The sequence below is a fragment of the Cyphomyrmex costatus genome, unplaced genomic scaffold (genome assembly GCF_001594065.2).
Source record: "Cyphomyrmex costatus isolate MS0001 unplaced genomic scaffold, Ccosl1.0 scaffold374, whole genome shotgun sequence".
Taxonomy (NCBI): Eukaryota; Metazoa; Arthropoda; class Insecta; order Hymenoptera; family Formicidae; genus Cyphomyrmex; species Cyphomyrmex costatus.
This window is the reverse complement of record NW_017277928.1, coordinates 192880-211105: the sequence shown is the minus strand read 5'-3', so window position 1 is coordinate 211105 and position 18226 is coordinate 192880. Positions and strand designations below refer to the sequence as shown.

At 32.6% G+C, this 18226-nt stretch overlaps 1 protein-coding gene across 1 annotated transcript in view; it reads left to right on the top strand.

The window, feature by feature from the left end:
• The window catches only part of fng (Fringe glycosyltransferase), an 89745-nt gene extending 84521 nt beyond the window's left edge, over positions 1-5224 (top strand). The window contains exons 7-9 of the mRNA XM_018543403.1: positions 2003-2168; positions 3523-3608; positions 5015-5224. Of these exons, the coding sequence (XP_018398905.1) occupies positions 2003-2168; positions 3523-3608; positions 5015-5072 (310 nt within the window). The 3' untranslated portion in view covers positions 5073-5224. The remainder of the gene's footprint in view (positions 1-2002; positions 2169-3522; positions 3609-5014) is intronic.
• Positions 5225-18226: the final 13002 nt, after the last annotated feature.

Genomic DNA, 18226 nt, shown 5'->3' with positions numbered 1-18226 from the left:
AAAAGAAATGTATAAAAATTTGTTTTCTACATTTTTAAGGAATTTCTATAAAATATTTATTTAGATTTGAGATAAAACTTTTATGGGGTATGTCTTAAAATTATATAGTAAACATTTTTTCGTAATTAATAAAAAATTCAAGAAAGTTATTTTTTAAATATTTCTAAAAATATCATAATGTTCGAGAAAATAGTTTCTCCAATCATCATCAGATAGCAGCAATCATCAGTTAGTATAGTAGTACCACACGTGACCACGCGAGGTCTCTTTCGTCATCTCTCACAGTTACACTTTTTCATTTACTCGCTTTCTTTCTTTTCAATGTTTGAATAATAATTGTTACATTTTGCAATTGTTATGCAACCATTAAATATTAATTATCAACAAGATACTATTAAAGACAGTCAATCTTGCAAATTTATTGTTTGTATAAAAAAGGGCCCCCAAGGGCCCAGCGATAATTGAAGAACGTTGACGTTATCGACAATTGATATAAATTTGTGATTTTTGATATAAATATTTGGCTAATACGTTATTAAATTCATGTTTTTTTTATTACATAATTGTTCCATACATAAGTATGCGTATTTGTAATGCTATAATATCTTATATATTGCTGCAAAATTATAATTCTTTCTCTACGATTATCATCTCTGTTGATAATCAAACTTGAACAATAACATTGAAATCACAATTTTAAAGAAAAATCGAGTATTAAGTTTTAAGTATATCTATAAATACGTCTACGAAATTAATAAATCATAAAATTAATATTATATTATCAGTTTCTCATCCTCGATCACTTAAATATTAACAGAGACGCGAACTCTCGTAAGCATGTCAGTCATCTTTTATAGTATCTCGATCGGTGTACTAATTGAACGTAACACGCAATAGAATTTTACTTTTCGATTCGGAGTATAGTCTGATACATTAAATAAAAGCTCTATCTTTGTTGAATTTTTATGTCGGACACGTTCAATCGTTCTGTTCGTTGAATGTAAAGTACGTTCAAGTTGACAAAGCAGCTAGCTTAGAAGCTAACCTACTTGTCGAGCAAATGAATACGATTGATTGTTACTTATAGATCCAACCAATCACATTCCATTATTCGACGAACAGACTAACAGTTTTGTCCGGTTTAAACGCGTCTTATGATTGGTTCTTAGATTCGTTTATTTTGAAATTTCAAAATGGCAACTCTGGTTTTCCGAGTACGTTGAACAAAATGGTCCAAAAAGGTCGACCATGATCGTTGGTGCGTTTCGGATCGGGTGCTTGTAATCGTATAGTTTTGAAAGTGTTGCCGACTTTGACTGCACGTATCTTTTTCTTGATGCGTATCTACTGGTATCTGCGGACTGGCTCGACTCGTTCGTTCGTCCGAACACGTGTTATTGCGGCGTGACGATGTAGAATTGTAGACGCAGGCGCCCGGTGTTCGATCGGAAGTCATTTTTGCGGTTGCATATTTTTGGAAATCGTTGCCGGCTTTGACCTTTGTGCCTGGTTCGACTGGTCAAGATTAACTCGTCAACGAGGGCCATTTATTTTATATCCTAAGAAGAAGCAGGCTTATACAAATTATATATCTTGTGTCCTACTATGGACATTACAGCGTTAATCGGTGGTAGTTGACTTGTTACACATTCATACATTTCACATTCCTCGAGTATCTATTATTTATCTAATAGTAGAGTATATTTTTGCGAATTCTAAATACGAGGGACGAAAATCGAAAACATTTCTTAAAATGGACAAACGTCGGTAGTAAACGATAAATGCATCGTTATGTACCGTTACGTAGAGAATCACAGAACAGGCAAATATTAGCGATATCTCCGTTGCAAAGTGATAGTGTAAGTCGAAAATAATTTATAATAATTGAACGCAGATGAAATCGCTAGCTTCTCTGATCGAGCACATGGATATTTTTGTAAAAACTATTCAAAATCTTGTAACTGATCATGTGAATAATCCTTGGCATTATTGTTTGTTTCAGTGGAGGAAAGTTTATCACCGTTGGCGACAGAATTAGATTGCCAGATGATGTAACAATGGGGTATATCATTGAGTACCTTCTAAAAAAACAGCTCACTGTAGTGGAACAATTCCACTCACACTTGGAGCCGATGAAGTTCCTAAGCAAGGATGCTTTCCATGAACAGGTAATTTCAATACTCTTTGCTTTCTAAATTTTATTTTGAAGAATTTTATGTAGTCTGTTTTAGAGGTTATTTTGAAAAGAGAATTTTTCTCTTTTTTTTAAGTATGCTTTAATTAAGCATTTAGTAATTATATGATGGAATTTGATTTTGTGTTTTCGATTTAGGTGGTATTAAAATGCATCACAGTAAATAATTGTTGATTGTCGGTGTAATTAATTTCTTTTTTATTGATATGTCAATCAAACTTCTGAGCTTCATTAGATTAAGGAGTTCAGTTTAGTGGATCTATTTATAAAATTATAATATATCTCTATAATAATCTCGGTAGCATTTTTCATTGTTCTATAGTTGTTTATCAAGATAAAAAACAGTCACATTTTTTACATTAAAAAAATAAAAATTGGAATTATCATTGTTTTATAAAAATTAGTAAGTCACTGTACTAATTTTTCATAAACCATCTTAATAATATTCTAATGTCTACCATAATTTATCTGCAGAATGATTTGTTACTATAATATAAGATAGAAGTAATCAATATTAATGTCTGTGACATGTTCTGGGTGTATAATGATCACAATAAATAGCATGATGATAAATAATGGTACAGTAATAGGATGATTTGAAGCCCACGGACCTGACTATCCAGAGCACTATCTTTTATTTCACGAAATATAATAGTCATTATTTAATCGTACAGTTTCTGTTTATTATTAGTTCTCATGATAAAAATATATGATTTGTCAATTTGTTATTGATAAGTATCATCTAAATTGGGCCATGTATATTATATTTTCCTTTACATCATCCGCATAAATATATGCAGTGTGATGAATATATGTAAAGGATAATAATAGAAGAAATGAGAGAGAGAGAGAGAGAGAGTGAGAGAGAACTTAATTCTGACATTTATTGACATTATTTTTAAAAATTTGATAAAAATTTTCCTTAAAATTAAATGACTATATTTAGAATAAAAATATCATATATTTGATATGTTCGAAATTATTTTTTTTTTTTAAACTTGCGATTTTTCACAATAAATTATTTATAAATTATTAACTAATTATAGTATAATATATGCGTAAAGATCAAATTACAATGTATAAGTGATTGGATGATCAGCGTGAAGCAAAGTACAGATACAAATTCTTTTTTATATTACCAGTATATTACTACTAGTATCAGATTTCGCAGAAATTAATATATATACACATGTGTATGCATATATGATACATCAAATAAACGATGTCGCTTTTAACATCAGTAAACGTAGTTTCTGTAATATACAATTTGTTAATTGAAAAAAGCTTTTGTGACCTTATTAAATCAAACTATTTTTTTTGTTTTTCAGGTTTCCTTTAGTTATTCTAAGGGACCTAGAGACGAATGGAATGTCCTAAAGATTGATGGTTTTGATATGAAGGATGATCCAAAGAGGTAATATTATCTTGAATTTTATTTTACTTTTATGTACTTCAATTGTTTTCAATATGAACATATTTTCATTTTTGGTGTTTAATTGATCTATACTATTAATTTACTGATAATTGTGCAAAATACATACAACATTTAAAATTTCTGACAAAGTTCTATTTACATTATAATTTTCTGTATCTTTTTGAACTCCTTGCGAGCTCTTTTGTGATGTGATGTTACATCAAAGCTTCAATTGCGTCTAATTATTAATTTTACGTAAAGTTAATACCGGACAAATAAGAAAATTCTTTGAAGAAGATAACTGAATTAAAATATTTTCGTCATCTCTTCAAAGTTTAAATAGAATTCTTTTTATTAATCGAAATTCGTTTAAGTACACGAGCAAATGATCGTTTTGCAATGATGTTGCATCTTAAGTGTAGACATCTGCAATTTGCATTCGCGTTAATGTATGTGCGCAAAATGCCTCATGTTTTCTGTGTAATTGGCATTGGTGAAAGATGGAAGGGAGATGAGTAATTATGAGGCATCACGATGTGCTCTTGTAAGTTTTAATTAATTTTATAATAATTGCGGCTTTATAAGTCTGTTTTTCTCAGGCCTTTATTTCTTTTTATTTTTATCGAGCAAGAAAAATTTCTTAGGCCCGGTTCCATAAATGTAAGATTAATTTTAATCTTGATTCATCTTACTCTTCATCTTTTTCCAATTTTAAAATTAGAACAAGATTTTTCTTTATTTCTATAGTTTCCTTATTAAAGTTTTTTATATCGTAAATATTTGCCAAGTCTTTTTATTTAGTGAGGAATAAGTGAAGTTTATCTGTAAATATTAATGAGGAGAGAAAAACATCGAAATGAGCCGTGATGTTTACTCAACTTTGCGTTATAATTAACGATAAAATGCGGATACATGATGTTTTTCTTCTTTTTGTTGCTCTTTCTGAATGTTTTATTAAAACGTTTTATTATATGTATTGTATATGTATATAAAAATTCATATTACGTAAGTTTGTTGATTGAATTGTCATATTTATTAGGTATAGATGGCATTTATCATAATTAGATATACTTAAAAGATTCATCGTTCAGTTTGCATAATATTGCATTAAAATTTAATATTTTTTCATTAAATGTTTGAAATGTTTTGTTATATAAATATTATTTAACTTTCTGTAACCTCATTATCTATTTTTATATTATCTAACGTAAGGAAATCTGAATTCGTTTATTCCTATAAGAAAAATGAATGAATGAAAATATTAATATATACCTAATCTGTGAACAGTATGCTGCTAAAGATAATGACTTTTATATTTATAGTTGTATTTTAAAATTTTTTATAAAGTGATATTTATAATATATCCTCGTTAATACATATTTATTATATGTTTCATTTTGTTTCAGATTCAAATCCATCCACTGTCATCTGTTTCCACATATTCCTTATTGCCCACACAGATGATGAAGATTGCATATGACGAATAAAAAACAAAATAGAAAAATATTGATCTCTCGCTGTTAAGGAAAATATGAGAAGAAAATGTAAATTCTCGTAAAGAGGACGAAGCAAAATTTATTCTCGATGATGGGAAAAACGGAAGATCGATGTACGGTAAGGAGCATAATTGAGTTAACGAGATATTTTCGAAAAATTGTTTATTTTTACATTTTAAGGCGTGAAAGATTAATATAAATTCCACATAGAATGTTAATATCTATGTTCAAATTTGTTAAAAACGTCAACGTTATATATGGTCACAGAATGCTGAAAAATTTTGGTGTGAAAAAATTAGTAACGAGTTCTATCTGATACACTATCGCGCATATAATTTACATATAATAAATTATAAATGAATTGTAATTTATTAAGAGAACAAACACAAGTACAAAATGAAATAACTTAAAATTTTCCTTTATTTGAACGTAAAGTTCAACGTGGAATGCATATTCTCGCTATATAGAACATTAGTACAAGTATCTAAATCTAAATTTGTTACAAAATGTTATATATGGTCACAGAATTCTAAAACAACTTTTTTTATTATCAATAATTTAATTTAACATGTCAAGATATGTCTTCGTGGCCTGCATGCGACAGGCGGCCCTGACACCGTCTCGATATGATGCCGCCGCGTCTCGTGCTTCATTTCACTCGGACGCCCTTCTGGTCGCGTTACTTCCGGGTATTTCATCATCAATGTGTGATACGGTAGGGACTTGCTTCATTAAACGTTATGTCTTTTATACATTTTTTACAAATAATAAGCGTACTGATAGCAGAAAAAACAGAAAAGAAATCGATAATACAATAACCGTGTTGTCTACTAATACGGAGCTCGTTCATTGAGCCTCCTTTGGCTTCAGACCTCTACATAATTCACGGATCTTTTGAGTTCGAAATGATCCCTTTTCAGCTTTTAAACATTCCTTATAATCTTTGTTTGCTGCAATTTTATGTAGAAGTTCATGCATATCTAAATTTAGTATTGTCTCTTGAGCTTGAGGGTTCAAATTGATGAGTCCTATCATTTCTGGATTAGTTTCTGGAGGACTTATTGCAGCAATCCTTCCATGTCTAATTTTCACATTAAACAATCCTTCATAATCTCCATCAATTGTAAATGTTAGAAATGCAATTTTATCTCTTCTATGAATTGGAGAAGTAGACGGTAAGGATATCAACGGAGAAGTAATATCTTTTTCAACGGGAAGAATATCGAGTTTAGAGATCTTTAACACTGAGGATTCTATTAACTCTTGAAGACCTGCTAAGTTGGATGATATATTTGAGACCTGATTTGCAAATTTCAATGACTCGTCCTCGGTAGTGGATCGGATTTTAGCCATTAAAATTTCAGTTTTAGTGCAAAGCTCGGTGAATTTCGAGTCAAATACCTCTGCGGAATCGTATGTTGGTCGAATGTGTTTTTTCACTCTAGAGATTCCTTTTATATAGTATTCAACAATTTCGGGTTTATTTAATAAATACCCTGCAATATCAACACCGACATCAGAATCGCCTAATTTTGAACATATGGAAAGTATTGGTCTAAGTTCTCTACCGACCCCCCGCATCTCATTTCGATACTTCAGTTTATCGTTTAATTTGTCACTCTACGTGGTATGTACAAATATGGCCTGAAACTACGATATGTTCTATGTGCGCGACCGAGCAACACGTATTCTGTGCACTTACGCAACCACAACCTGTATGGCGACATGTCCATATACTCTCGCGATCCTTTCAACACACTATGGCTACATTGCGCTCAATGCTATAAGTCATTGACAACCTGTCAAATCACAAGTAAAATTAGTAACAATACATGTCAAAAGAAAATTAGTTAAAGATTTTAATATTAAAATTATTAGAATTAATCACATGATAAATATAGTATATTGATCAAAGGTAAAACTTAGAAAAATAATTATAAAATTTATAATTATTAAATTTAATAATCTCAATAATCAAAAGATTTATAAAGCTTTACCATACAATTAAAGGACAAATATCTTGAATTACACATGCGATAATTAAGAAGAAAAGAGTCTTATTAAGTGAAATATAATTATTAGACTTACCTATAAATTTGAATTTATACCTTTACTCATGCTTGACAACCACCGACATCACACCGCTATTTCCCCTTCAATCCAACAAACGCACAGTTCAATCAATCCTGTAAAAGATACAATTCTGTCACATGCTATAACATTTTTACATGTGTTATGCCGAAACAGTCTGTCCCAATTTATTTTCGTCGGACGTATGACTGTCACAGCCTATGGTGGGATAGTTTAAGAGAAAAATCCGATAATTTTTATTTACTTCTTTTAATAACTAACCAGCAGGTATATTCTGGTGTCTTATTCTTGAAATGAATAAATAAGTTATCACTATATGGAGTATCTCCCGAATGAATTAGATACTGAATAAAACCGTTAAGACTCGGGGGACAAATATTACAAAAGTTAATTAAAGAAATTCGTACGTGTATTCTTGATTGCAGTTAGCGCATAGATTATTATGAAATGTTTCCCCAATCTGAATATAATGTAAAGAGGTACTGATATAAGACTCCTGATCGTAGGGAGATTTATCAAAATAGCATGAAGTGCAAATTTTCCAATTATTTGTTCTATGTTGGTAGAACCATTCAGTACAGCAACGGGCTGTGTCGATCCAAGCTTGGAGTGGCACGTTCGGTATTAAATTCAAATTACTATTAACAAATGTTCCTGATGGAGGACACATGAATGAAATTAATAGTGTTCTTCAGAGACAATGTTTATGGTGGCTCCTGGATCGTCGTAAGGATTCCTACCCGAGTGAATTAAATGAAAAAGTCTCCAAAATGACTGAGGTTAGAACCTCTGGATCTTTTATTAAAGCCAATAACGGAGATTCATCAATATCGTCGAATTGTTTAGACAACTCTTGCTTCTTCATTTCTAACTCCTCTTGAGTTAATTTTGTTGTTTTTGTTTCATGATCTCATGATTCTTCTGAGGATGAGTCTGAAGGAGTTGGTCTCGATCGTATTTTTGGTGAGTGTCCTCGTCCTGTTGATCCAGATTTGGTACGAGAGGTTGAACCTTTGGAGGTTTCCATGGTGATATGGGAAGGTGAATTTTGAATGGGAGGAGGGGTAAAAGTTAATCAGGGATTCGATTAAACAACGGAATATGGATTAACGTATTTTTCTTCGGTTTGTCTTAATTTTTTTGCTGATATACTTGTAAAACTAGTTTCAGTTTCAAAAGTATATCTATTTCCAGTAAATTTTCTTTTTTTCGGCGTCGGTTTAAGTGTCTGACCATCACGTTTGGCCTTTTCTGTCCATTTACTTAAAAAATTCGCGTCTGTATCGTTCGGACCTCGAGAATACAATGACCTCTTATAACAGAAACAACCTCTTATAACATAAACTTATTTATTATTTATAATAATTGTGTAATTATGATAATCTTCTTCAGAGACTGTCTCTTTCTTTTTTGAAAATGTTGCTGATTGCTCTTTAATAATTATTGATGTATCAAGCAAGATTGCAATAGATGTCTATTATTCATTGAACTTGTAATTATCAATGCCCTCAGATTTATTAGCCTTTACCTATTTATTATATTTTGAATACTAGGAGTTTTGTATATATTTAATTAATTTAATTTAGTTAAAAAAAATTAACTTACACATTTCTATAATGCCGCATGTACCATGCGGCATGATTGCGCCCACGTCCTTGTCCTTGTCTTGTTACTGAAAGAATAAAAAAAAAGTATAAAAACATCGTAAATAGAAAAAGGAGAAAGATTCAATAATATATAAATAATTTACTATTAAATACCGAGTACTTGATACGCGTATTAAGTACCATATTCTTACCAAATCACTGGATACGCTCGGTATAAAGCTAGGGGATCATTTTAGTCTTATACTCCCGATCATGAGTATCAGACCAAGTTGGTACGCGTACCAATTAATTTAACCGTGTAAAAGGGGTCATAGAAGTTTTGTGCATAAAAGTTAAAAAACTTTTAGTCATGTCAATTTTTCATGCAGTTGCATACTCCGCTCGAATTTGTCTTTCCGTGTCAACGGAACGGGCAAACCTGTCATCCTCAACATCTGTTTTAATCTTAATTATAGTTTCGAGATGGCATACTTTGCTTCTACATAGCTCATCTTTACTTTGCTCGGTGGTTTCTTTATTTATTTCTTTCAGCTGTTTCTTTTTGTTATTGGTTTCTTTATTTATTTCTTCCAGCTATTTCTTTTTGTTATTGTTCGTATCTGGACTTTGTTTTCACGTCAATTTTTCTTTTGGCGGTCTAGGTTGATCCTCCTTTGTAATCCTCTTGCGTGACTCAGATGATAAGTGAGAATAATCACGCTTCTCTTTTTGAATTTTAAGTTTATCTTTTACCCTTGGTCTTTCTCGTGGTCTTTTTCTAATCTTTCTAATCTAATCTTTCGATGACACATCCTTTTATTTTTCATTTTGATCGTACAGCAACTAATTATAATATTCAATATGCTATTTCTTATTAGGCCTTTCCTTTCCATAAATCTGAAAATAAAATACAGCACAAAGAATCAATTCTTTTATAATTATAAAGAATAGAGAGAAGTGAGAATAATTACGCTTCTCTTTTCGAATTTTAAGTTTATCTTTTACCCTTGGTCTTTCTCGTGGTCTTTTTCTAATCTTTCTAATCTAACCTTTCGATGACACATCCTTTTATTTTTCATTTTGATCGTACAGCAACTAATTATAATATTCAATATGCTATTTCTTATTAGGCCTTAATAGTTAATAAATTCGTGGTTCTCCATTTTCGTCCCACGAGTATGGTCGGGGAAAGCCGGTCCATCCGGGCAGAGTCGCCTTGTCCGGGTAAGGCTTATACTACGGGGAGTGTGCCCGTTCTCCCCGAGTTTGCTCGCTAGCGACACTGCTCTCTCAGTGTCATGCATTCCTCACAGCGTTGGCCCTGTTTGTGGATTAGGGTTATTTTTTATAGAGGTTGTCTTCCTCGCGGCCCCGGGCGATTAAGCCAAGTCCGCAGAGACATAACCGTACGAATTCTGGTGTAAGTGGTGCGGATGTAGAAACGGAACAATTATATCTTTATTTATCATTTATCACAAATATCGGAAAATGACCGGAAATAATCTTAAATTGACAGGTGGACTGTCAAACTGGATAGGCCACAGTGGAAGCTCTGCACAAAATTTTTTCTGGTTATATTATATACAAGGCGAGGCTTTGTGGCACACGCCGATGACCTATAGTTGACGGCTTGAGGAGCCTTAATCGTTTGATGTTGATAATCGCGGAATAAAAGAGGAAAATTTAGGATACACCTTTCGTGTCCTGAAGGGGTCTACTCATTGAGTTACTAGTGCACCATGACGAAAAATCAAGAGTTATAAAGACGTAGGTCTCCCCCTCCATTTGAATGACAGGGATGTTCATCCTCAAAATGGTCCTGATCAATTGTTCCTCGCTCATTGTCATGGACTGATTTTTGATATATTTAAATGTGTGGTCTGCTATGTTTTTCTCAGTTGCTGTCTGGTAAAGTCTCATTTCAAAACACATTTTCCCGTAAACTCAGATCTTATCATGTAATCATCATCTCGGAGGAGGGATTGGATAGGAGGGGAGTTAACAGGGAAGAGGACGATGCGCCGATCTCCCGACAAGATCTATCTCCCCGATGATACGCGGTTTCAGGACGCGTGGTGGCGCGGATGGAGACGCCGGCCTCTGTACGGTAGCCGGAGCTTGACAGGTCACCGGGAGCGGTCGCGTAGGCTTCCGGATTGGAGCGGAAGGATCCGCCTTAGGTCACGAGGGTCGACGAGGAGTGGCCGGAGCGGCAGAAACTGCGGTGGCCTAGCCGGTCTAGAAAATCACTTGTCACTTTTATACTGAAATGAAATTTTTATAAGTATTTTTTAACTTTGGGAAATTTACGCAGAGTTCCCGCTGTGGTCTAGCCGGTTTTAAGAATCATACGACACGTTAATACACTTTCACTTTTTTATCATTTATTTTCATGTTTTAGCACTGACTCTACTATTTTACGCGTTTTTCTAAAAAAAATTTAAATTTTTTTATTAAAATCGTTTAATCAGGATTAGTTAAACGTTTTGACGCTATGTTATAATTTTCCGAAATTTCGAGTTAAATCGGCTTTAGTTACGCTTTTCTGCGATTTTTTAACTTTATGTGTCATACGAATTATTTTTTTGACACTCCCGAACTATCCGAAGCGTTCGCTAATTAGATTGTTATACTGTGACCGGCCCGAATAAATAATTCGCTTAAATTTAATGATTTACTACTTATTAGATATTTCTGTCGCCATCTCGTTTATCCTACGTCACGAGGAAGGTTGTCTGATCCTGTTGTAATGACAGATGTCACCGTTTGCTCGTTGTAGGAACTTTGTCCTTTCGTTTGGTATATTGGTTCGGCTGCTTCACTTTCTTTGGTCTCCTTTTAGTTTTCTTGGTCGCTTTAGTTTTTGAATATCTAATCTTCTTCCGTTTTTTTATTAGGGTATATGTTTCATCCCGATCTGCGTTTTCGTCGTCCTCAGTCGACGATACCAAATCGTACATCGGACTCGGTTTTGATACACATATTGTACTTTTAGTACTTCACTGAGATTGCTCATTGTGTTCAAAATAATATCACAAACTGACAGATTGACTGACCGCAAGGGTTGTACGAAGTTTTATAGTAAAAATGTACGTGACAAAATATGACATCACTTTCTTCGATAGCTATCTGATAACTTTTCGGTAGTTGTTTACAGTGTACTGATAGCGGTTTGATAACTGTTTTATTGCATTTCAATGAAGCTCTGCAATAGATGAAAAATGTTGAAGTCGACCGTGAAATATTTCTCATATAATTTAGCTAAGCTATATACTTTCGCACGTGATAATATATATTTTTGATGATGTAAAGCGTTGGTAATAAAGCAGGGGTACTCTTGGTGAAATCTTTCACCCTGACATCACCTCGCCATACGTTCTGAAGAAAAGTGGATATTATGAAAAATCTATATAATTTATGTAAACAGATATCGGTCTACTTTCAACACATTTAACTGCTTATATTTGTCATACTATTATGGGTCATATGGGTAATAGAAATAAAACGTATTAATGTGACATATTTTATTACGGTCGGAGAGGCTGGTACTGACTCTAATAAGTAATACGCGCACTTTACCGAATGGGAGAAAGAGCAGATTCTAAGTTTGTGACTTTGTGATTGATAAGTCAAGGGACGACTGATTGTATATTAATTACGGGCGTGTGAAGCACAAAGGTATATTTGCGTCATCAGTGTGCTTGAGCGTAAAGGTTGGGCCTTATGTAGTTAGCAGGTCAGTATGGGGTTGTAACCGGCCCTGCTGAATAATTCTATTAATTTATGTAATTTTTTTATGACTTACTACTTCGTAGTTGTCTTTCGGTCGCCACTTCGTTTAACCTCAACAACGAAGAAGGTAATCCGGTCCTCACGGGGTTGTCCTGATTATCTACTACTTGAGCTAATCCTCACTGTTATCCTTGGGAATTGAACTAATGTGGGGATTTATGAGGAATCACTAAACTCATTTATAATACAACTATGTCTTTATTTAATCACTTGACAACATTACAAGTGTAATCAGAAAATGTTAATTAAAACGATGTTACGCGCGTCCGCGGAGTCTATTTTACTTATGTTCGGCGAACAGAGACTACTTTAATTAACGCATTTCGTGTACTATGAACCTCCCGGCTTTGAGGCTCTAGGAAGACTTTATCTACTTTTTGGAGGGCTCTTCTTGCGAATCTTGTCTCGTCGTTGCCTCTCCTTTAGCTGGGTCGGACGTCTGTGGCACCGCCTCCTTATTGGAATCGTCCGGCGTTGTCCTTTGAGCCTCAGCCATTTGCGTTTTAGCATAATTATTTTTAAGCGCTCTCAAGCCGAGAGACGCATCGCAGCCGTCCTTCAAGAATATTGAAGGCGGTTGCAGGAGAGGGCGCACGGGACGCGTATTCTACAGGTTTAGGTAGCACACAATAAGTTCCGGCCGCGTTCGGTTCGGGTGCTCTCAATCATATATTTTTGAAAGTGTTGCCGAACGGTTAGTTTGAGTTGTGAAAACGTGCAGTTTGCGTTCTTAGATTGCAGACAGGAACTTTTCCAACCCTGACGTTTTGTATGTGTGCGTTACACCTACATTACACTGGTCCTTGTTTTTTTTTTGGAACTTTCATCTTTATTATGTTCATTGGATTCTTATTGATGATTGTTTTGCTGATTTAGACGACCCGTTCGTTCGTCCTGACGCGCGTTATTGTGACGACGTCGTAGACTCAGGCGCCCGGTGCGGGTGGGCGGGCTTCGCCATTTTCGTGGGTATTATATCATTTTTTTCGACTACATATTACTACATTTGGTACTGACCGTATCATGGGCGTTTGCCTGCGGGAGCCATTAAACAAAGAAGGTAGCACACAATGGTCATGAAATATTTTCTTAGATTTTGTAGATCAACATTCATGAAAATCGCCATTAACATTCTGTGCTGTCCGGGTGAAATCACTACACTTAATTAGTTTCCTATCTAGTGATTATTACTACGTTTAAAATCCTAGACGCTAGTCGCTTCGCAGAAAACTATTTTAATTCTAATACATGGCTTTATTTCTATGCAGATAAGAGAGACAGTGGACGGCGATCAAAATAAAAAGATATATTTTACAGAAGTAACTAAATTTATTGTTATATCAAACAAAATATTTGGTTGCTGTTAAAAACCATTTCAATCAAACAGTTTTGTCAAAATTACTAAATTTTTTTTCTAATGTAAGCGTTTTATCGCTGAAGTAGTTCGAGATCAGGAAAGAAGCAAATTACTTGTGAACCGTTTTAATAATTGTTTACTAATTAATACTAGTTTTAAAAAAATGTTTCAGTATACTGTGACCATTTTAATATCCATGGAAAGTATAATCATTATGTCTTAATTTTCCAATTACGAGACGACAGTGGCAAGCTTTTATTATACACAGTTGGAAAATTAGTGTATTTTTATGAAAAAATCTGCTAAAGAGTTTTTGCGTTAAGTAAGGTACACATTTAGATATAAATTTAACATGTCTCTTATGTTAAATGAATATAATGAAGTGTAAAGTTATTGAAACGATTAAAAAAATATTAAAATAACACAATTTGTAAATTTTAGTAAATATGTTAAAATTTACAGAATAAGGGTGTTGATTTTACTCTTGTGGCGACTTGCCGCAGGTCCAACAAGACGCGCGCCAATTCTAGCAAAGTATTCGAGACACGCGAAATCCCTTCATATAGAACCTCAATCTTAAAAATTCCCCAGGCGTCTAAAGTAGACTCCCACTATAATGTCTTATTGACGAGTCCAGTAGTGGGGGCCGGGACGAAACACCGCGGTAGGTCACATCTCTCGTTGGCCTACAAGGAGCCAAATTCTGTAACAGGAATGGACAGTGTTACCTTAACATTTGTTAAGGTAAATGTATCAGTTAGTGGACAGTTAGTAGATATGACCCAATTCGTTGGACAAAGTGGTACAAAATTGTAAATATTAAGCTTTTAATGATATGTATACAACTTTAAATAAATTTATTGTTTATAAAAATTTAATTATACAAATTAATTTAGAATCGTACATACCATCAAAAGCTTTATGTTTGAAATGTTTTATCACTTTATCCAACAATTGGTTCATGGCCATTAACTAGTACATTTACCTTATATGTTAATTTTGTGATAATAATTATGTTGATTGTACAGTTAACTCCCTTCAAGTTTTATTCAAGATTATATTAATAATCAAGATTATAATTAATAATTAAATTAATACATAAATTTGAATGGATTGTTTGGGACATGCGATTTATGTTAAATTTAACATATTTTTTCCAACTGTGTATATGTATTTTTCTTTTGTAAAAGTATGTGTTACTTTTACGAAACAAAGATTTTGTATTTTTTCCTTTTTTCTGAATTGTTATAAAAAACTGTAATGAAATTACTATAGAACTAAGATTTTAGAAAAGCATATTTGTCATTGACGTTTTGTATTTTATACATACAAATATGCATGAGAGGATAGAAAAAACTACTGTGAAATAATAAAATAGAGATAATTCCTTGATTGGAGAACACATTATAGAACGCACATAAAATACAAATTGTTATATCAGCACGCATATAAGCGTATAAGACAGCTGCATCTGTGCAATACTATATAGGAATTGTACATACGTTAGGTATAATTATAGTTCGTTGACGGTTTCGTCGATGTGTGAAAATGGAAATAAGCTAGTCCTTTGTAAAAAGACAGACAGCTGTACGTCATGTGATATTTAATGCGTGTAGAGTTAAAGTAGTTTAATCGTACATGTATACACTATTGCGCAAAAGTATTTGTCCATTAAAATTTTTGTATGATTTTTTATACATTTTTTTTGTACACATTTCATTCTATTATATTTCTTTATACACATATATATTTACCTACAATATGCAAAATTTTGAATCACCAAGTATTATTATTGAGTCTAATCTAATCTAAGAAAGTTAGGAGAAAAATTAAAATTTACTCTCCTTTAATAAATAAAAGAAGACAGTGAGCAAATACTTTTGAGCGGTTATATGCATCTTTCAACGTCACTCTTTCATAGCATTATATTGTAGACATTTTATTAGGATATTTATGAGTACTGGATACGTGTGCAATATTGTATATATAAGTCATTCGTTTTCAACGTAGTGTAAGTTAATATCTTATTATTTAAAATTATTTAAAAATATCTTGTGGATATTAATTCAATTTATAGTAATATTTATATATTAACTTTAGCAAGATTCGTAAAATTTAATTTACGCTACTTTGAAAGCAAATGGCTCGTATTATTAACCGTTTTTTTTTCTGAAAAATGGATAAGTAATCAGTTGGAAAGCGAGAGGAATTTTTACGTTATATATTATAGGTGAGATCTCGATGTACATATTATGTAATTATGTGTTCCTACGTAACATGTCGAATGATATCTTTGCGCTGTCAATAGCGAACATTGAAAATACGAATTGTATGATAATGGTTATATGTTGTATGATAATGTTTTGTATGTTTTGTATAGATTATGCATATATACATTATTAGAAGGATTCTGTCAATCTTTGTCATTCTTTGTCTTCCACACTTTGTCCAATATGATACATATATCATGTGACTTAATTTTCCCTTTATTTCCTGATAACACATCTTCTATTTATTATTAAAAAACATTTGGCTATTGTGAATTTTTCAGTTATTCTTCGGCTTTTTTTTACAGTTATTTAATATATTTCTCAGTGGCATTTCTCTATATATGATATATTTTTTAATTTAAAGATATTGAGATTATGTACGTTCCTTGATTTTATTGTATTTATTCTGTTATATAAATTTCTAATTATGTATAATATATATGTATATTATTAATCTTCGAGTTGATCAATTTTTAACATAAATTAATAAATTAACAATTAAAATAACTAGATTTTTTTATTAGTAAATTTTAAATTTAAAGATACAGATCTCATAAAAATACTATTATGAATATAATTATAGTTAAATTATGAAAAAACGATCAACGAAAATAGTACAATAAAAAATATTTTAGTGCAAATATTTGTTGATTATACAATGATATTCATATTGAAATACCCTCATCTGTTACAGTCAACCCAAAGCAAGGTTGCTGGTCGATAAACTAGACCCCTAATGTTCTGCTCAGGGTACTAGGAACAGTGACAATTAGTAACTGCTAGTATAAATGTCATAAGATAATTGTTAATTGCACCGGTATCATAAATAAAAGTAACAACATTAATTAGCAATGACTTTTGCACAACAAATGACAGGCGGTTGCTTGTTCGACATCATCAGGCGATAACTGTTACTGGTCATCGATTTCAAGCTATACATACGGTAAGAGTGATTTCACTAGTAAGTTACAGAAATCGATCAAGTCTGATTAAGGCTAATTGACACATTGAGGAATCTTGTTAAACGATATTTTATGCGAGAAGCTCCGTAATCCCGTGAGATTTTCACTGAAATTTTAATTGAATAATCCAAGGATGGATTTTTTTTGGACGTGGAAATTGACACGTAGTGCTTGTCAGTTTGTTATTACCTTGATGTAAAGATTTGAAGATATAAAAAAGAAATAAATGTCATTTTGACAATACCAATTTGATTTATACTTAATAAATTATTAATACTGAAAATTTAATACACATAGTACGTTTGTATTTTGAAAGTAGGAGTGTATAGAGTTCTAATAAATTCTCCAGTTTCATGATTCAATAGTTGTACTAAAGATAGCATTTTTCGACATCGCGATCTTTTTCCCTCGTAAGAAAAAAATTTCGCGATGTTGAAAGCTGATAATAAAGAACACGTCATATTTTGCATTTTAGATATCTATATTTTTAACGTTAAAAATATAGGAATTTAGTGAAAATCAATATGCAAGACAAATATAAAATACTTTGCGCTATTGTTTTACTGAATATCAATATTTTCTCAGGTGTATTTACGGTGTTCTCGCCGTAGATGGAGAACCATCGCGGGAACTTGGCCCAGACTCACCGTTAATTTAACGATACATTACGCTCGGTACCACAGTTTATTCAATGTTGCGTTCGTCGATCCTATATATTTTAAATCTCAAATTTTCCATGTAGCTCGCTTTCATAGTCCTTTTACTCGTTTGCGCGGCCACTCGATATTCCGCGTTTGCTCGTATCGGAGATACGCCATGCAAAATAGTCTAAATATCGATTGGATATAGCGATCAAGAGTGAGAGAAATAGATAGAAAAAGGTACACGCGCAATATATACACACAGGCACACACACATACGTAGAGAGGGATGAAGTGGAATGATCCCCGAAGATGGTAAAGCAAGAGGGTTAAAGGTATAGGCTACGTATGCTAGGAAAAAAAAATGCAATACGATATGGCACGTTCGTATCGGTTCACCGTGGAGGAATAGAAATAGAAATA